This window comes from Homalodisca vitripennis, chromosome X, assembly GCF_021130785.1.
Source record: "Homalodisca vitripennis isolate AUS2020 chromosome X, UT_GWSS_2.1, whole genome shotgun sequence".
In the NCBI taxonomy this organism is placed as follows: domain Eukaryota; kingdom Metazoa; phylum Arthropoda; class Insecta; order Hemiptera; family Cicadellidae; genus Homalodisca; species Homalodisca vitripennis.
The window spans coordinates 47,213,490-47,235,529 of NC_060215.1; the positions used below are offsets into that span (position 1 = coordinate 47,213,490).

General features: G+C 33.1%; 1 protein-coding gene across 1 annotated transcript in view; it reads right to left on the reverse strand.

The window, feature by feature from the left end:
- LOC124369436 overlaps nucleotides 1-20,095 on the reverse strand; it is a 139,757-nt gene extending 119,662 nt beyond the window's left edge. Inside the window, exon 1 of the mRNA XM_046827442.1 lies at nucleotides 19,975-20,095. Coding sequence (XP_046683398.1) covers nucleotides 19,975-20,095 — 121 coding nt within the window. The remainder of the gene's footprint in view (nucleotides 1-19,974) is intronic.
- Between the last annotated feature and the right edge of the window lie 1,945 nt (nucleotides 20,096-22,040).

Genomic DNA, 22,040 nt, shown 5'->3' on the forward strand with positions numbered 1-22,040 from the left:
CCTTAGTATTATTTTAATTGTCATTGATACACAACTACAATTTGTTGATTTGATAGCATCATGGGCCCAATTTATTTTTAGTTCCAAATAAACATACCAAATAACTGTCTTTTCTTTATTCCGATTTGTTGACTATCCTGCTAAAACAACCGCAATGATTAGAATTAGTTATATGCAAAATAAATCAAATAACTTATTTTTCCTATCTATGGCAGCTTTAGAATTTTGTAACCAGTACGCTACCTTTACAGTAGAAAGTAACTTAATGTAGTCTATTAGAACAACAAGTTTACTAGTTGGAGAAACTTAAATTATGTTAAGAATTTATTAACTAAATACTTATAATTACTAAAACTAAAATAGAACGAAAACGTCAGGTGAGTTACATTTTAGTGTCTAAATCTTGCGCTAACGAAAACGTGTGACTGACACTTGGTGACGTGTGGAGGAGGATCTATACATCGCGTAAACACAATGCATACATAAACGGTTTGTCGTCGATAACTAACTATCTTTCGCCCCATCTTCGAATCACCTGTCGTCATTTCGGAGTTAGTGATTTAACAGTTATCAAAATCATAGGATTTCGAAGACTATACAGTTTTTACCAGCGCCTAAATACAAAACTATAATAATCCATAATTTTATACATACGATATATTCCAGTTTGAAATTACAGAACATTATTAACTTTACTGAGTTCATCCCGTCCATTGCGTGCAGATGAGGAAATTCTATTTTAAAACAGTCCATCGAGCAATAACATTCAAACCTATTTCGTGGCTTTGTAACAGTTCAACCAATGATTGGATTTCGTATTTCCTTGTATATGCAAGCGATATACTGCTGGTATTACATGTGTAAACATTAATACACCTGTACAAAGCATACATTTCTCATGGAATAGATTGTATTGATTGTTCTGGATTAACTAACCAGATACAAGATTGCTGGTATTGCTTGTTTACGACCGTTCCAGTTATTGTTTTTAAGTTTTGATTGTTTAAATATTAATGTTAATTAATTATTAAAACACCGATTTATTAAATAAATAGCATGATAACCAAAATTTTGGAGTATACAAGTTCAACTAACTACACTACTTTCGAAATATGCATTAAGAATAATTAATATTTTGTTTATTACAAAATAATATGGAAAATTATGATGTTTAATTTTTTACGCTTGGTAAATATATTCTAGACAATAATAGCCGTGAGTTGTATTCCACGAATTAGTGCATAAAATGTAAACATTATAGGCAAGTTTAAATAGTGAAACAACTAGTGCAATCCCTACAAAATTTTTAAAATTGAGCGTTTCGATAAAATAATTTGTATTTAACTTTTCACATTAAACGTATATAAAACATAAACTAGTATATATTCTAAAATTACACATGGTTTTTCAATTTTTAATAATTTTTTCAATAACTCTTCCCAATAGTAATAAATTTTAAAATCTATTCTGAATGAGTTCTTAAGTGTTTATTTTCTTGATGTGAACAAGTGTAAGCGATGTTGAAATGTATCATTGGATGTATAAAAGCTTATAGAGTACGACAAATGAGTACGAGAAATGGAAAAAGTGTTTCTGTAATGAAAAGAGCTATTCAAATATTGATAATGAAGAAATGAATAAGGACCGTTATTAATTTCTGATGAGCTGGCGTCGAAATTAAATACAATATAGCAAGATGATTAACACAACAGTTTAAGATTTCATTTCCGCCTCTAATTTAACGAAATTTCAAGGGCTCTCTTGAATAATATCTGAAAAACATTTATTTCTGACTTTTATGGTTAGTGAACATGCAGATATATTACCACAAAACCAAACTGTTGAACAATCAAAATACCTCCATAGACAAATTTTCATATAAAACGCTGTCTTCCGTACAATTTCAATTCATATAATTTCACAAATGAAACATCGTTGAAATTAAAAACTACCTTGACAGTTTATTTTTTTCTTGAAAAAAAAAAATTACTAGATGGCTAGGTTTTTGTAATTTAGTTTTAAAATAATAAAATAAGCACCATTTCAACATTAAAAGAGCGATCAATTAATAATATTTTTGACAAACGAACTATGGTTAAGTGGAAATTAACCCCCAATTCGACTGCAATATGTAAGCGTTATTGATAAATAAAAAATGTGAACTAATCATTCGAATACACTGAAAACGAAGCATTTGAAGACATGTTTATTGAATATTATTTATTTATTTCATTTTAATACCTGTATACCGACAAAAGGAGTTTTTTACGTCTATTTCAGACACAACCTGTATATTTAAAAGCATATCAGGGGAATCACAGCCAGCTAATTTTTGCAAAACCAAACATTTTAAATTTAAAGTGATATGAATTCAATTGGTCAGTGGATAATTCAGATGTTCAAAATTGGCAAGTAAGAAAATACTTATAAACTGATATTAAATGCATTCGTTTGATTTTCTCAATTACCATATATTGGTTCTCAGTACATAAAAATATAAAAGTAAGTATTACAGTTTTAAATATCTTGCCATATTGGTGTGTATTCCAAATTACACACAATTACCCTTGGTTTTAAAGGGGCCAAATATTAGGCCTACACATTTGTAATTAGTGAGTTGATGGTTTTGTTTAAAAATATACCTTGGAGGAAGAATTCAATTTTAAATTGTAAATTGATTCAAAAATTAACTCTTATTTTCGAAATACATCAATGTTTGTAATCCTAACAACCACAAATGTAAAATAGATGATTATTTATATGTAAAAAACGTTATTGTGTAAATGATATATTTTAAAACATAATTATGTTGGGTAGCGAAGTAAAGTGGTTTACTTCCGTTAATAATATCGATATTTTAAATTTGTCTAACCGAATCGATAGTTTCTCACATTGTGAGTCTCCGCTATTGAAGGTAGCCGTATTTGTGCAACTCCTTAGATGTCAATGTATGTTAACACTGAACATAATTAAATAAATGTTCAGTAGAATCTAGAGTATATAAGTAAAATACACAATCAAGAGTTGCTCTGGACGGAAGAGGGGTACTTCTACCAATACATTAAATCAATGATTTGTCAGCCATGTGTCCCAAATTGACGTAGTCTATCCTAAGCAAGTTCAATAGTTTTGGATTACCCATTTATGTTTATTAGATTAACTATACAACTCAGCCTTAATAATATCCACGTAATGTGAAAAACAATACTGTTTGTTAGTGCTTAAAAATATTTTGCCTGGTATTACTGGAGATACATTTTGTTTGATTGTTAAATGATTTGATGAGTGTCTTCATTCTACTTAACTGTTGTATTTATTTATAATAGAATGTAGGTGTGAATTTGTAGGAAATAACATTTCCATATACCTTAAAAACTAATATTTCGGTTTCTCGTAATTCTTGGACATTTTCTAATTAAAGCTATATTAAATGTTAATTTAGTGAAAGAATGATCTTATATATTTGTAATACTGAATTAGGTAAAGTGACCCAAATACCTCCGCTTCGAACAGTTGAATAAAAATACATGAAGAATACTTTTGTAAATTTTTCACGTCCGCACTTTGTCAAAATGCCGGGTTGTTTATGACGGAAACGCAACTTTCTTCCCCAAAACGTACAGTCCAGTAAGCAACTAATCTTCTTCAATCTAATTTCCAATTGAACCAAAATTTCCACACCAAGAGACACACAGCTTCTAATGGTCAGGAATAGCTCTAGTTGTACCTTCAACACAAACGTTGTGGTCGGTTGTGGGGAGGGAGAAGGGATCGATCAGTCATTCATCGACTACAAACATTTCCTGTATGCATTACGTTTGCACGACTACATCCAGCCCTTTCTCGGTCGTTCTAAGGTTCGGACACTGTAAAATTTCGTTACAGCCGTACGTAAGGAAAACTTAATATATGACTATAAATAAATAACTAAAAAATACACTTTTACGAAATACTGAATGCATTATAACAATTCATTATACTGAATTCACATGATAGTAACAGATGCGGAACTGGAGCATTACACTTATTACGCACCAGTTCCAATTTGAGCTAAATTGACTGTAATACTCTCTGTGTACTAGTGATGGCAATTGATCTGAGTTATGCGTGGTGAAGGGGGAGGGAAGGGGATGTAAAGCGACTACATCCAGCCCTTTCTCGGTTGCTTTAAGGTTCGGACACTGTAAAATTTCGTTACAGCCGTACGTAAGGAAAACTTAATATATGACTATAAATAAATAACTAAAAAATTACACTTTTACGAAACACTGAATGCATTATAAATTCACATGATAGTAACAGATGCGGAACTGGAGCATTACACTTATTACGCACCAGTTCCAATTTGAGCTAAATTGACTGTAATACTCTCTGTGTACTAGTGATGGCAATTGATCTGAGTTATGCGTGGTGAAGGGGGAGGGGAGGGGATGTAAAGCGACAACGTGGATTCCATCTCATCCACCCCTGATCATAATCCCGCCTGACAGTGTAGGCTACATCATCTACCGTAGAATAAAAAACACCTTCCATCACTTTCAATTTATTTGTGATAAATGTAAGTTTTAAAGCATGTTAATAAATGCCACATATTAAGATTCAGGTTTACTTAGATTCGCTTTATTAGAAATGCGAGATATTTTAAGCGGCTTGAACAAAAACAGGTTTACATTTTCTCAATAGTATTGGTATAAACAAATTTGTTTATAAAGTATGACTACATAAAGTGAAATTGTTTGTTAACAAATAAAGTAACATTTCGATTTATTTTCGAGTGTAATGTAACAGTTTTATAAAAGATCAATATTTTTAGAAGAAAAGAGTGATAATTAATTAATATTTTCTTTAAATTTGTATCTGGAAAGGTTTCAAAATGACACGGTGAAAGTTTTCTCCACTTAAGTTTCGCTTCGTAACGAAGAAAGAGAATTGGTTGTTTGTCGACTGATTGATCGGCGACTCCTGCCAACTTTGGCAACGCCCGGATTTAACAGATATAAATGTCCTCAAAACGAGTAGTAATATCGTTATAATTAGTTAAATAATTGTAGGCAATATCCTCTCTCTATCTTAACATATGTAACTTACCATACCAAACAGTTCAACGTTAAGAAAGTTTAATTATGTAAAACGTTATTTAAAACAGAATGTGTTTATAGCCTGGCAAAATATGTTTACATATAACTGTAACGAACATTGATTAGGAAAAAAGCTTGGTGCTCCATTCATGAAAACGTGATTACTCTTGCAATATAACATGTCTAATAGTTTATTGCAACCCAAGTAAACAGAAGGTAAGCTTTGAAGTAGTTGTAAGTACCTCAAAGACAAGCATTACAAAGAGGTTGTTATTGAGGATATGAGAGATCACACCGGCTTAAGAACGACTCAGAGGCTTTTGACAGTCTTCCTCGGCTTTCCCCATATGTAGACGTTTTTATATATGAAGGTTGAAACGAATTATACTATTATTGATCGAAACTATAAGTTAAGGTCTAGGAACGGGCAATTCCAGACTCTCTTTGTGTAAACCCGTCTATTCTTTACCTAGAGTTAATCGACGATGAATGATAAAACAAGAGAATATGATACCATATTTTATCATGTACTACAAAAACAGAAGCACCACATTTCGAGGAATCATATCTGTGCTTTCCTTTAGGTGACACAACACAAGAGATAAGGTTAACAATGAATTGATATTTAACGAAATCTGTAAGATATGGCGATGAAATCGTGGCGTTTCCTTTTTCGCAGCAGAGCGCTCATGTTGTGCAATGGTATTTTGTTATTGTATTTTTCATGACTTTGACACTAGGTTTCATGTGCATATTTAGGTTTTTAAAACTGTAGAAGAGTACAGACGTAATTTCTCAAAACCTATAATTTTGCGTTGACACAAGTACACATATCATCTTGCAAGGGTTGATTTGAAGTTCATATAAAATAAATGATAAAAATTTATATAACTTTTTAATTAATATATCGTCTGTTCGTAGTTAGTTTTTGGGATGGAATAATTGGAAAGGTAATTCTAAGCAATATATGGGTCAACCTCGATTTTTCTCATATTACAATATAATGTTCCAATAGTCAATTAGAAAAGGAAATGACTAGAATTTCTTGCCGGAAAGCAGTTATAGGGAGCAGGCAACCGCCAGACGGTCATATATTGCTTAGAGTTACCTATTAGGGATCAGGGGCACTGACGTGATCTGGGCTTCAAATTTGGAACTACTCGAGTAAATTTTTTTTCTAAAAGAGCAAGCAGCGCGAAGCGCTGCGCAGCGGGCAGGCATCGTGCGTGATTCTTTTTTTTTATTAAAAATTTCTGATAAATTGTTATTACATATTACGATATAATGTAGGTAATGTATGTAAAACAATTTTAAACAAATAATTACATGCTGGAAAGCAAAGTAAACCAATATAATCCGCCCAATACAAAATCTCCGTAAAAATCTGGTAAAGGAATCTGTGTCATTCCTTTGGTCTGAATCAATTCAGTATATACGAAGATCACGCACGATGCTTGCCCGCTGCGCAGCGCTTCGCGCTGCTTGCTCTTTTAGAAAAAAAATTAACTCGAGTAGTTCTAAATTTGAAGCCCAGATCACGTCCCCTGATCACTAATAGGTAATTCTCGCGGTTGCCTGCTCCCTATAACTGCTTTCCAGCAAGAAATTCTAGTCATTTCCTTTTCTAATTGACTATTAGAACATTATATTGTAATATGAGTTGCCTGCTCCCTATAAACTGCTTTCCGGCAAGAAATTCTAGTCATTTCCTTTTCTAATTGACTATTGGAACATTATATTGTAATATGAGAAAAATCGAGGTTGACCCATATATTGCTTAGAATTACCATTGGAAAGGTAACTGGATTGTACGTAGATTTACGAAACATCGCATCGTTCTGTAGTGCAAAAACATAATACGTTGAGCACCTTACTTGTTTAAAACAAAATTAATCGATACTCCACACATTAAATTAGCAGACCAACAGCCGTCCTTTACTTGAAATTAGGCCGCTTTGGTTTTCCAATACAACAAAATGAAATATTAATAATTAAACACCATAGAGAGTTTTAATATATTAATGCATTTATACAGTACGGGTTTACAAGTTCATCTAGAATGAAGCAATTAAAAAAGACCCCGTTCCCAGATTTGTCATCTTGTTTCTGCCGTGGCGATCGCCATTTACAATTTGCTGCAGTTCAGTTGCCAGTGATTGGTTATTGCGTGCAGACCTATTGTGATCTTTATTTTTTAGTTCTCTTAATAATAATTAATGTACCTAGTGCATAATAATAAGTGAGTGTCCAGATTAGGTTGTATCACAAAGCTTTGGTGTGAATTTGTTAGTTAACTCAAATTATAGCTATGTGTTAGGTTAGTTATTCACCTGAGGATAAAATCAGATTGCACATCTCGAAACATAGTGTTACTGATTTTGATGGTAAAAGTCAGAAGAAAATCATGTTAGCCTCATACAGTCAGTATATTATAATATATTTAATATTATTAAATAATACAATTTAATATGATATGTTTAATATGATTAAACAGATAGTAACATAATCTGTTTAATCATAACTTCTGTTGACAGTTGTGTCATTCAACGGATTCGATGTCTTGGTTTTAAAAATATAATTTTATCTTTCTTAGACTATTATCAATGATTCAGAATTAAAATAGTGTTAACATTTTAAAAATTATTCAGTTACCTACTTGTAAACAAGTTACTCTTGGAACATTTTTATTTCCTTTAAGTGGTAGTGGTGGAAAATTTTAAGGTTTTCTCAAGGAAAAAATTAAGCGTTTTTTAAGTAGTGGTAAGCATTTTTGTCGTTTACCTTACATCAAACCGGTGTCTCCTTTACAGATAAAATGTACGAATATAAAAATTTAAACTTATAATCGATTGTACGAACAATTGTGCATATTGTTTATTAATCCCGCCAAAAACATTTTCACGTTTAACTTCATAACCCCAGCACTAGCGTTTAGTATGAAGAAAAAAAATAAATTTCCTCAATAATAGATCAATAAATTTGGTAACATTCTAATACACATCCAATTATAACAATACGTTTTTCCTTAAAAGTACTCGTTCGAAAGTCCAACTATTGAATGTTTTGGGTATAAATGCATTTTTTGTAACCATGATAAAGGACCATGAGGATAGTAATTTGAATGAAACTGTGCTTCTGTATTTCCAGAGGAATATTTTATTTTTTAGCAAAATATGAGCCAAAATATTGTACTTTATGTTTATAATTACATTTTATTAGTTTTTTTATTCACTTAAAAAACCTTTCGTGTATTTGTCACAAATGTAATCTTTGTCATGTGTAACTTTTCTTGACTACTATAAAGACACATAAAATACTATTCTTTGAACGTATCATATAATTTGTCTTATGTTAATTATTACATGAAAAAATCTTTAAAGATTACCGATAAAATTTCATCAAGCAATCTAAACGTATAATCTGGTGAAAGAGATAGGCTACTATCCAAAACTACATGACAAAATATTACAGGGATGGATGAAAAAATTATTAAGTTTACAGCCAATTATTTCTTAGAACTCGATGCGCCTTCATAATAAGTTAATTCATTTATCTATTTGGTTTTCTTAATTTCGTCACAAAACATATTTCCTGTGTTCTATAACTAATCAAATTTAGAACATTTAGAAGAAAGTTACACAAAATTCACAATTTATCAGTGATTAACCCTACAAGTCTATAAGGGAATACAATTTCAAATTATTTAATAAAATGTAAATGTAAGTATAAAAAATATACTCGTATATTACATATTAATATGTGACTATATTAATAAAAGAAACGCAGAGGTATTTTTCAGAACTACAACTGTAATAATAATTTTGAACCTTTGCCGTAGACAATGGGATGCCATTTTTAATCCACAGTCTTTTGTATAATATTCAACAAAGCTGAATCTTAAGGCTTTAATAATTTACTAGGATATACGTTTAATTTCAAGTTTTTCACAAAAGGGTTTAAAATAATCACGTATTTTTAATTAAATCTATTACAGATGAAAGGGAACCTCGCAACACAGTGTATTTAGATACATTATTTACAAAACCCGTGTACTAAAACTAAAACGAATTCTTTTCTGAAATTACTATATTTCTTGACAGACTGCTTTTGTGGCCAACGTCTGGAAATTACTGCTGGCGGTATAATAGAACGAGCAAATTAAACATGTCTAAAATAAACTTCGATGTAGTATTTAAGAGACAGAAACTTAAGCCTCAATACAGACTTCAACAGAGTATTTAATTAACTATGCAAAGCAAAAGAGAGGACTGGAGTGTAGCTTGAAACCGCTTTGATCATTCAAACAGTCGCGTTTTTAAGAGACACCTTCAGTCACTTGAGAGCAGTGATACATAAAATAAGTTCCGTTTTAAAGGAAAACTTTTATTAATTGGCAATTCTAATCTTTTATAAAATTATAATTCAGTAAATAAAATACTTTTTGGCTGAAAACCCTTTTAATAGGACTTCGTTTAAATATCGTCCTCTTGTATACTTCTGTATCGATAAATTAACTTATTCAATACATAATTGAGGTAATAATGGACGAACATAAAATCAATAATTACTTAGCTAGATGGGCGTATGCTGAACCCCGGAGCGGACAGATCAATTGCGCAAACCGATGCGACAGAGGACGAGAGTGATAGTGTGTACACAAGGGCTACCGACAGCGCTACCACGCTGACCGACATTGGTATAGCAACTGAGGCAATGTGCTTACAGAGGCTTCGATTTGCTAACAAGTGGATCTATACAATGGGAATATCCATTTACCACTGAGTGAGATGATACAAACATATATTTGCGAATCCATTAAGAGGAAGGGTAGTAGTCCCACGATACATATATAAATTTGTGTAACTACGAAGAGGAAAAACATTAATGCCACGTTACATATATAATTATGTGTGTAAACTTGATATTGAATGGCAGTAATAGCATTATACAAACATCTATTTTGCATAACCATGAAAGGTAGGATATCATTGTCACACTATACATGTATGATTATTTCCATAATCATGATATGGAATGACATAATGCCATGGTACAAACATCAATTTTATAAACCATAAAAAGGGTAGCAATGTCAAGGTACATGGATATATTCGAGTAACCATGAGGAGGAAGGACACTAGTGCTAAAATACATATATCACTTTGCGTAACCATGATATGGAATGACATTAATGCCATGAAATAAACATCAATTTTCTAAACGACAAAATGAGATGGTAGTAAGTAGCAGTACCAAGATACTTACATACATTTGAGTAACTATGAAGAGAAAGGACGCTAGTGAAAAAATAAATATATAACTTTTGCGTAACACATTAATGTCATCATAAAAACTACATTTTCGTAACCATGAAGATGAAGGAAGGTAGTGTGACATACATGCTAATTTCCAATGCTGTAGATGCTAATGCTAATTATAATATGCTAAGCTTAAACATTTTCTTAATACATATAATATGTCCACGTATAATTAAGATAAAAATATACAACATTGGAGTGATCATGACACCAGGTTAATGATACACGCATTTGAATACACCTTGAATATTTTCCTCGACTCACAAAGTTGACATCTAAAGTTAATGAAGATCATTTCGTGAGAATATTATGGAATAAGAATCCAGCTGCAAGCATGTTCTCTATTGGTGAAAAGTCAAGCTTAATTTCTACCAGAGTGGGGACTTGTCCTGGCAAGAGTAACTTTCCATTAATTATCCCCCTCCTCCTCCTGACTCAGCCGGGACTTTGTTTTATATTTTACTAACGTCAGCTGTGCCCTTAATAAGGTTGGTTTACTCAAGCTCCCACTTTTTCTAGAAAATCTGAAATCTATTTTTGTGTTTCTTTAGAGCCTAGTACGACTGAGAGAGTTGTAACATTAGGTTATAAATCTATACTTTATGTTGATTTTCATATTTTCTAACTCGTTAAAATTGCTGTATTATTTCCGTATTTTGGGCACTGACAACTTAAACAACAAATCATGACTATTCACGAATAAAATGTATTGTAGATTTTGTACTCCATTTAGTATAAATGTGACACAAACTAAATATTAAGAGTACGCAATATTTAATTCTGTATCGACGTTTAAACGTGTAATTTTTTGTAAAACAAACTAGGAATACTTTCATTAACTATATAATATATTATATCGCTAAGCATTAAAAAAATGGTATATACTTCACTTGTATGTAAAATATATTTTTTTACAAAAAATACAAAACCGTATTGATATTGTGGTTTTGATATGTACTTGTTACCTTTCAAAAGGCGACGCAAAGAACGAGGTAGCATTCAGCTCCGCATAATCCCCACTTTAATATTACATTGTATACATACAGAGCGTGACAAACTGTGGTTTTCACATTGTAACTGTGGATCAGGTAAATCCCTAAGCTTCCTTTTAGTTTCTGACTTACCTGCTGGTAAATGTTGGTGTAAAATAAAGTGTGTCAAAAATATATAAATTAAATTTGCAAAAAACTGTAAAGCAACTGTTATATTACTTTTTCTTATTCATTAACTCGTCTTGAGAAACAATAATTGATTAGTTTTATGTTACTTAACGTCGGGTTTCAGAATGCCTTTTATAAATGAGTATTTGAACATTCATTTTCAGCCAAAGATATTCACATAATATCTGTACCGTAACGTATTTTACAACGTTTTACCACAATGTAACGTGTTTATGCACTGTTTAGTTCTACATCAAACAACCAAGTGTCAAACCAATTAATGCTCTGTTCATTCGCTTCCGTCTAAAAATCCAAGCAAAAATGATTGCAAAGTAATATACCTATGTGAACCCACCTAAAATTACTTTCTCAAGCTTTCTTGTGATAGACGGCGAGCCTTCATTAGGTTTTGAAGTATGTAAGTATCGTATTAATACAATACGCCACAGCTACATCCAAATTTACTTTTCGTTCGTTTTATTTATTCGCATAAAAGAATAACGCTTGGAAAAAATAATTTGTGGAACCATATTTGACAAAGAACATGTTTGGCTGTGTTAAACTGAATGCTGCAAAAGAATTATTACACACATATTTCTATATATAGTTTCAAAAGTAGAGGTGTCAATCCTTTTGTCAGATTCGGTTTTATAGGTCTGCCAGATGGTAACACGTAAGTGACAGAATACGAGTAATACTACTGCAAAAAAATTCATCCTCTTTGTTCTCATAACAAAAATTAATCCCAGATCAGTACTTTTAATAAGATTACGTCCTCGGTGATTCACATGCAGTTTTATATACATGAATCACTGTATCTACTATTATCATTTTGTAACGTCGTGAAACAGAAAATTCCAGTTCGACGACATTTAGAAATACCTAATCGGTTGGTATGTGTTACAATTTTAAATAATTAAAGTGGTGTTTTGTTTCCTTTTAAAGATGGGAGTAACTTAACAAGTTGATTTAAATATCAATGGACAATATTTGACTTTAAATATGCTTAAACGTTGGCTTATGCTTTGGAGTAAATTGTCTCTCTAATAAAATAAGTGGAATAATAAAGAAATAAAATCTACATAAACGTTTTATATGTTTTAAAATTTTAATGTCAACTGAGCCATATGTTGCGAAAGATTTCTAAAACGTATACTTAAGCATTGTTCTATTAGTAATGAGGTTTAAAACGATCAAATACATTCTTTTCAGAGTTACAGTAGCTTAAATTTTGTACTTATTTCAATATTTGCTACATAAATTATTGATATTGGAATTTTCTGTATATATTCCTCATGGGAGAACCTGTCTATTTATATCGAAGGCCTAGATGTATTTACAGTAATATAAATTTATTTTCAACCATTTCCAATTATTTAACTTTTCGTAACATTTAACAATAAAAGAATAGAATGCTTATTTATTTGAAAGAAAACTGAAGGAAACACTTATTTCCAAGAATAACTTGAAGAGTATTAACTATTTCACTCATTTATAAAAACGATTTTTTAAGATTATTTTTAAATGGCTATTTTAGGAGGAGTTAGAAAAGAAGGACCTGGTATCACAGTAAACCCCATACATACCAAGATAATTAATAATTGTTACATAATTCTCATATTTATATGTTTCACGTGTAAGCATTTGTTGGAATAACAAACATGTTATTTATTCATTGATTTTTATGTACATTGAAACATAATGAGAGATGGGTTTTATTATTCTGTCAATAGACATGTTTTTTATTTAATTTTTAACATTAATGAAATATCACACAAGGTAAGTACATAAAATAGAAAGTGTGGTATACAAAAAATAAACAACTAGGAACATAGTTTTTAAACTTGTAGAGTTGTTTTACAAAATGTATACATTTTTCTGTTACCTGGATATAAATTAAATTAGAGAACTTTAAACATTGCCTTATTTAAAATAGAACTTCATATAGTACACAATCATATAGATTTGTGGTTTACAGACAGGAAAGTCAAATGGTAGCTTCCTTACACTCCTTGTCCAATGAGGCTTTGAGAAATTAAAAAAAGATGATTAATAAAGCTAACCGGCCTCAAGACAACCTGCACATGTTAATTATAAGTATTTCTATACCATTCAACTTTGCCTTGTTATCAAATTCATAAAATAGTGCCAATGTTTTAATCTGGATACACAAAGTACTGTAATACGTTGCACCGATAGAAATGCAATGACATTTTACTTCAAAGTTACACTAGCATGTTTTGAGTGTACCTTTTAACTCAGGTTAAGAGTTATTCTAAAAAGAACAGTTATTTTACTTTTATTTACGGGAAATGTAGCCATTTATCGTTTACTAGAGTGGCCCAGGTACCCCAGGGTATACCAAAGGCTTTAGAGTAGTGAACGTTTCTCTTTATAAAATACTAATCCATAACGTGGTGGTTAAGTTACTCCTTTAGATGTGGCAACTAAGCTGCCACCTTGTGTAAAGTTACTCATAATTATAAGTCCATTGACTTTTTACAATTAAAAAAACATTGAGCTCTTATAAATCAGTTAATAAATCTTCAGGCTATTAGGAGTATGTTTGCTATTATATTTATGTACCGATTAGGCAAACAGGCCGGAACCTTCATTTCGTTTTTTACAATAAACTCTGACTTTTAGTACCGAATATCCCACAGATTTGTCTGTAAATATGCTCAAAATTACTTTTATTACTGCCTTGAGTGATCCAGAAAATCATTACGAACTGATTATATCGTCTGTTATGACAGTAATATATGGCAGAGTGTATGTTCACTTTAAATTTTAAAAATATTTCTCACAAAATTTCAGTTACTCTATAGGATAGTTTATTTCTTTGATATATAATATAAAACAAAATTTCTGATAGTTTGGAAAAAGTAAATAAACATGGAATGTGATCTATATTTTAGTTAATTAACGCTGGAATATGTTCTTAAATATATTAGTTCATATTGTTATTGGAAAGCTCAATAAGATTTACCGGTTAAAAGTTAAATATTGATTAAATTACTTTCACATTATCATACAACTTATTACAGATCACTTTCTTGTAAAATTGCTGTCGTCCTGTTTTAATTTGTGATATTTACTTTACGTAAAGTGGAGTTGAAATTGATTTTCACGTGAACACCCACTAAAAAGATTTCATTCCTACAACAAACAGTAATTAATTTTTTCGCATACTGCAATTCTTTAACAAAACGTGAGGCATGAAAATATTGTATACAGAAAGGTTTGTTAATTTTAGTATTTACACGTTTATTTAAATACAATCGTACCTTAGCGAATGTAGAATAGGTTTCGTGTCTAATGTTTTTAACGGATAAAAACGTTTTTGTTAATAATTCTTTTACACTATCTGCATTTCATTCTATAACTTTTTTTCAGATGCATAAGGAATCTGTACCATATTTTCATATGCTCTGAAGTCCGTTGCTAAAATTGAAATTCTTTTATAGCAAAGTTCCCAGTTTTAGAAGCCGTGAACGACACTAATGATAGATGTCTTACAGTAAACCTTTCCTCACTGTATTCCAAAAGTTGCATTTTAGAACACGTTCATTCAGATTCTTGCCTTTTGTAACAACACTTGGACTTTCTCTGGGAAAGTTCCCAACATTATCAATATTTGCTTTTTTCCATTTTGTGTCTTGAGAAATAGCATACGGGGATGGTATTGTTTATAGTCGCGATTGTGTTGAAGATGAGGGAAGTCATCCTGTCTATCAATGAACATGATTAAGACGTTGTTACAAGACGTTGTGCAAGACTCAGTCTGCTTCGACAGACTACACAGTAATGGCCAGAGATCTTTGGTTTCAGACAGATGATTTTTTTTCTTTTTTTTAAGGAGAGACCGATCCCCTTTTAAGCCTTATTTTGTCCGTCCTCATGGGCCACTGGCCTGTGTGAGGATCTTATCAAACAGAATAAGGGGGAGAGTCGATACAGTAAAAGGTCAATGGTACTGATAAAAAGTGCAACGGTCACAGACAGGATTCGGACCTGCGCTATCTCTAACTCAGACGCAAAGTCCAACGACTTAGATCGCTCGGCCATCGGCACTCCCAAGTGATACTTTAGTAGTGCTCTAAAAATCACTTTTAGAAAATCAGTTAAGTTAAAAAAAGTTAGTAACCGCATTAGAGCTCGCCGGATATAGGCTTTTAAGTTTCTTTAATTATTAACGCACATTCCTTGTTACAACACTATACCACTTTTTAGTTTCGTTAGTGAAAATTTTTCATTCAGTCAATATACCTTTTATTTAAATGAACTACCTTACTTAAGTCTTGGTATTTCACAAGAACTTCAGCATTGTAGAAGTACATGGCGCGGTCTTTACGCTGGCGAAGTTGGGTAAATTCCAAGGAGCGAACTTGTACTTGTAATTCAAAACCTCCAAGTTGTGGTTGTTGAGAGATATTCACTCAGGACCTAAGTCTTGATTGAGTTCAAGCAAGGTTAAGTTTAGGTTTGTTATCTCATTAACCTTAAGGCAATTACCGATGGATTAATCTTGGCTTGCTTAACCGTCAAGCAACAATATGGATGACTGTATGTATTGTTAAACAATAATTGATACTTTCACAAGCAGTATTTGATCGTTTCTTTTGATAGATTTTTCACTTACTCATAGTAATGATAACAAGTTCAGCACCCATTCTTACCAACAACCCGTCCTTACCCATTCTTGTGTATTTAATCTGATAATGATTTGGGTCACACGACTGTTGCTACGTTGTGAAGGTCGAACGACTAGCTATAAACCCCTTGCAAGTCTGCAAGTTAATAGTTTATCTGTGAGTTTTTAAAATGTATTAATGTGATGTTGATGGATACATCATGCTCTGATACGCACTTTCGGTATGATATACACACTCTGATACTCAACCACTTAATGATGGGATAAATTTTAAAAATACTGCATGAAAAACAAAATATGAAGGACGAAAATCTTTTCAAAATGCCATTTATCAGTCCTTTTGTATACAAATAAACTCTTATAAACTTGGTAAACTTCAGTGGAAATGCATGGTTATCATTTGCGGAATTCCTAATAAACCTATTTTTATGAACCACTAGAAGCACCAGACAACTGGATTTCAGATGTTTTTCCAAACGTAAACAACATTTGAAACATTGAACAAGATTCCACTAGGAATATTTTATAAGCTCAGAAACTTACACTTAGAAATTAAAACTGTTCAAACGTTACAACTTTAAGGACCATCACCATCAGGTTTGACAAAAGGCGAGACTAATACAAAACACATAAGCCGCTGCTTCCATAAATCCTAAAATTTACTTCCTTATCTTTTCTAGCTCTATGTGCGAGTTAACTTTAAAACACATGCCTACTGCCCAAATACCATCATATTGGGCATATTTTTTAAGACATCAAGTGTAAAATTATAACTAAAATATAAATGTATTGTTGTATACTCGCCATTTATACCATACCAATCAAACTCTTAGAAGAGAGTACCCTCATTAAGAACTGTTCAATAAGAAACACAGTATGTATAAATAGAACATTTTTCTTTCTTGGATGAGAACTCAATTCGAAAATTATGACCCGCCTTTGAGAATCCAGATCCTTTTGTACTGTAGTTGTTTGAAAAATAACTACATTGTATGCGGCAAGGCTTCCTTTATGGTAGAGAACAACAAGGTTAGGAAAATTAATGAGAATGGATTCGTTTAAGAGCCGGCTGTACTTGGGGTCATCGTGATTTTAGCTCAATAGGAACAATGTTAAGCCTGATACACTTTTACGACTTTATTTTTGATCGTATAATTATGGGAGGTATCTCATTCGAAAGATATAATAAATACGCATGCAAACGCCTGTTAGGGGTTTTGATACTTTTATTGGGTACTCAGAAAAAAATCAAACTTGCTTATACCTTATCATTTGAATATTTAAAGAATACACATATTACAAGGAAAACTAAAGAGTTTGAAATCGTATTAATTGTATTCAACCATTACGCTACGATACAACATATTGGTGTGAGGTCATTGCAAAAAAGATAAATACGTTTAAAACAGACGAGTACACTCTTATGGATACTGCCATAAACTTGGTTTAGATACAGTACCTTCTCCACGAATTTATTATGCTGGTATCATACTAAACAATATATTTTACTTTTGTTTATAGTATAAAGTTTAAAATTTGGATTTTCTGGATGTGTTATGTATAAACGAAAAACATGTCCTGCCACATTCACGATGTAGGATTGCGAGGCTTGTAGGTCGAACCAGATGTGACATGCAAGCACTGCCTCAGGTGCAGGGGGAAGGGGTGATTGTTGCCTAACCCCCACCCCCTCACTCCATCACCACCATTCCGCTTTCCCAGAGTTGAGCGTTATGGTGATGGGGAGGGGAAGGGGAGGATCGATCAGTTATTTATTGACAACACTCTGCTCTTGTTTAGATAAGTTCATTTGGTCTGTTTTGTTTTCTTGCAAAATGTATTGTTTGTCTAGATATAAGGGTATATCATTTTGATTTTGTTTAAAGCAGATATGCACAACTTTTATAATGGCTGTAAAATTATTTGTTATTATCCTTAAATTAGTTTAATACTACAACGGAATAATCCATACTCGACATAAGCCGACAGCGTTAGAGAAAGTACTATTAAATCCAGATGCTAACACAGTCAAGTTTTAAAATGATATTCACGAGCAGTGACAACAAAGATGTACGCAAACCATCTATACGACCATGTAAGTTCACGTTCCCAGAAACTTCTCCAACTCTGTACATGACAGATGAACTTCGCATTCAGTTTTGTTTTTTCACCGAACACGTCCGTGGTTTGATCCGTAGACTGGGTTATTTATAGGCACTTCCCGACGATCTCTCTAACCTCGAGATACTTCAGGACATTTCGCTCAGCATTTCCCTACAAGAAATGTGGTTCTGTGTGAGTGTCCTCTTGGAGACCACGATTCAAACCCTGGTAAGAAAGAGGATGAAATAAATTACTTAGATTTATCACAATCGGTAACTACAAAACATGTAAAAACTTCCAGAGATGATAGAGAATACGGGCGAGGTATGTAAATACTGATTCCTATCGATAACAATATTGACATACAGATATCTGTAGAGATCTCGCCGCCGTCCAGAAAAGATGTTAATGAAATTACGAGCCATCGGTTTTGCACCAAGACAGGATGTGTTGTCAAAACAGGTATTTCTCTTACAGCTAGCTCTTCATCAACTTTTGCGACATTTTCTACTACCCCAATAAAGTCATACCAAAGTATGTGATAGCATATTTACTTACTACAGCAATAAACAAACGAACAGAATGATATTAATAAATGTGAAGTGAAAGTTATAACATATACAGCACTTAAACGTTGAGCAATGGTATAATCTAAAGATGTTTACATATAAAGTTAAGGCCATTCTTTGGGGAGGAAGGGTTTCAATTATTAGCCAAGATACCGTAACAAGCAGTTTTATCATATTGCTAAACAAATTCTATTGTATACTTATTAATTTTACTATATGCTAAAACATTTGATTTCAAACCTCAACAATTAGACGTAAGAAACGAAAAACACACTTTTAGTCATATCACTAAACTATACTTAAATATTTATTTATTTATTTATTTACATTCCCACGGTATAACCATTTTGCAAAATTACAATACTTAAGATGACTAGTAATAACAGTAATAAATTCTCATAAAAAAAAGTATAGTTTGAAAAATCAAGTTCAGCAATTTCAGCAATTGACCATGCCTACGACATAGTGAAATAAATAGATATAACAAGATAAAACTAATACAATGTGAAACATAACTAAAGTGGTACCAATAACAATAGTGCAATAACAATAAAAAGTAGTGATATAACAAGTAATAAAAAATAATAATACAACAATAATAATAATGATAACAGTAATAGACTAAATCGGCAAAGATAACAATGAGTAACTATTGTATAATACTGTAATACTGTGCAGGACTCGGCAAGCTCACTCTGACTCAAATGTCTCCAGCCTCACTGTCAACACAGCACGTCTCAAAGCACCCAGTCGATTGCAGAAAAAGTCTACTTCACTGCACACCTCGTTTCCAAGCCGAAGCATTCTTGGGGACAGAGCTGAACTGGAGATAGTTGCGGTTTAAGTGGCTCAGCTCGAAGAGGCGGCGCGATCTTGTGCCAGAAGGGAGACGAAAAGCAATTCGCTCCAAAAGAGGGGGGCAGACTACCACAAAGTTGAGAATCTTATAAAGAAAAGACAACATCTGCAACCTCCCTTCTAACGACCAGTGGATGTAGCCGAAGCAAGTTCAGAGGCCTATCAGGCTCTCTCCAGTGCAAATACCTTAAAAATTTATTTTGCACGGACTGCAGTCTGTCAATGGAGGCCCACTTGGTAAGGAGACCAAAACAACTGAAGCGTACTCGAGCAGCTGGAGGACAAGGGACTTGTAGAGGAGTACAAGAGCATTAGAGCCGAGGCCATGCCTAGCAGTCCTCATAATCAGCCCCATCATACCAGACGCTCGGCAGGATAATTGGTCAACATGGAGACCGTAAGCCAAAAGAGGAGTCGAGAACTATTCCAAGATCTTTGATGGATGTACAATAATCAAGAAGCTTGTCATGAAGGGAGTAGTTGAAATCAATTGAGGAGGTGGTTCTCTTGAATGTCATAAGCTTGGTCTTGCTGGCATTAATGGACATCCCGTTGCGCTGACACCATTTCGATATATACAGTTAAGAGCTTGCTGAAGATGTTCGCAGTCTCCGCTGGAGGACAACTTCAAGAAAAAGATTTATGTCGTCAGCAAACAGTAAGAAAGGAACTTTGGTGACCTCCTTGATGTCATTAATAAATATGGAAAATAAAAGCGGGCCAAGGTGGGAGCCCTGAGGCACACCAGAAGATGGGACAAAGGCGTCAGAAGTCTGATTTGCAAAGCGAACCACCAGCTTGCGGTCGGTAAGATAGCTACGGAACCATGCCTGCATAGTTCCCAAGACACCATAGCCCTCAAGTTTATTAAGTAGGTGATTGTGGCTGATCCTGTCGAACGCCTTGCTAAAATCAATGTAAACAGCATCAACTTGGCGCCTACGACTGAAAGCCTCAAGAACATAACTTTGGAATACGAGAAGATTAGTCACGGTGGATCTCCCCGCCATGAAGCCATGCTGTTCTTCAATGATGATGTTCTTAAAGTGCAGCTGAAGGATGTCCAGTACCAAACCCTCGAATACCTTGCCCAACACTGAGAGGATCACAATCGGCCGGTAATTAGTTATGTTCTGTCTGTCACCAGATTTGAAAATGGGTACGCGACGTAACCCTCCTTCAGGATTTCAGGAAAAAACTCCATTGGCCAGGCTCAGGTTAAACAAAAAGAGAAGGATGGGGGCTAATTCAGCGCGGCAATGCCTCAGGACTCCAGGAGTAATGTTATCTGGGCCGCATCCCTTAGAAGCGTCGAGAGCTTTCAGCCTTTTATTGATTGCTTCAGCAGTAACTAAGACCTCGGAAAAGGTAAAAAGGAGTCTCATATGCCTTTGTTGGTGGTGAACTGTTGTCAGCAGGCGCATACACTGAAGAGAAGAAACGTGCTGAACATATTACACATCGTTCCTGGATGGGAAGACACTGAGTCACCGAAGTTCATCTCACTCGGAACAGAAGATTTTCGTCTTAAATCGTTGACAAAGCTCCAAAAGACTTTTACATTAGATGAGATAGCTGAGTCAACAAAGTGGACGTAGTTAGCCTTAGAAGCTCTTAGAAAGGATCTTACATTGATCACGCACACTGCTAAATGCACAGTAGTCGAAGTCCGTGAGGGTTTTCTTATATTGTGCATGCAATATTTTCTTGAGGACAACCATGTCCTTTAACTCCTTGGTAAACCATTTTGGAAACGAGGAGCTCCCAACTCTCTTCAAGGGGGAATTCAATTTTATACAGTTACCGAGTTGAGAGCAGAAACTGGAAAAGACACAGTTCACATCTTTGCAGTCGTAGTCAATAACAATTGCGCCGCCCAAGATTTCATTCTTGACATTCTCGAGGTTACATATTAAGAAAAGTTATGAAAGAAAGGGAATTTTGCTAAATATTTGAGTACGGTATCAAATTAATTGTTAAGCTGAGTTTATATTTGAAAATATCACGAATTCTATACTGCTAAAGAGTCCAAAATTAATTTAATAACTCATTAAAAATGTCAAATGTTTTATGAATTAATTCACTGAGGAACAAAGAACAATATAATATTGCAAAATCTTTCAGGACGAAATTGTGTTTTTAATAATACGCTTTTTTTAATATAACAGTCTTTGGATAGGTTTTGGGTAGTAATAAGCATACTAAAGACTACTAAGAAATAGTAAAGTAGTAACGTATATATAATACATACACATTTATATAGACACACATAAGTACATATTATTATTATTGTTAGAATT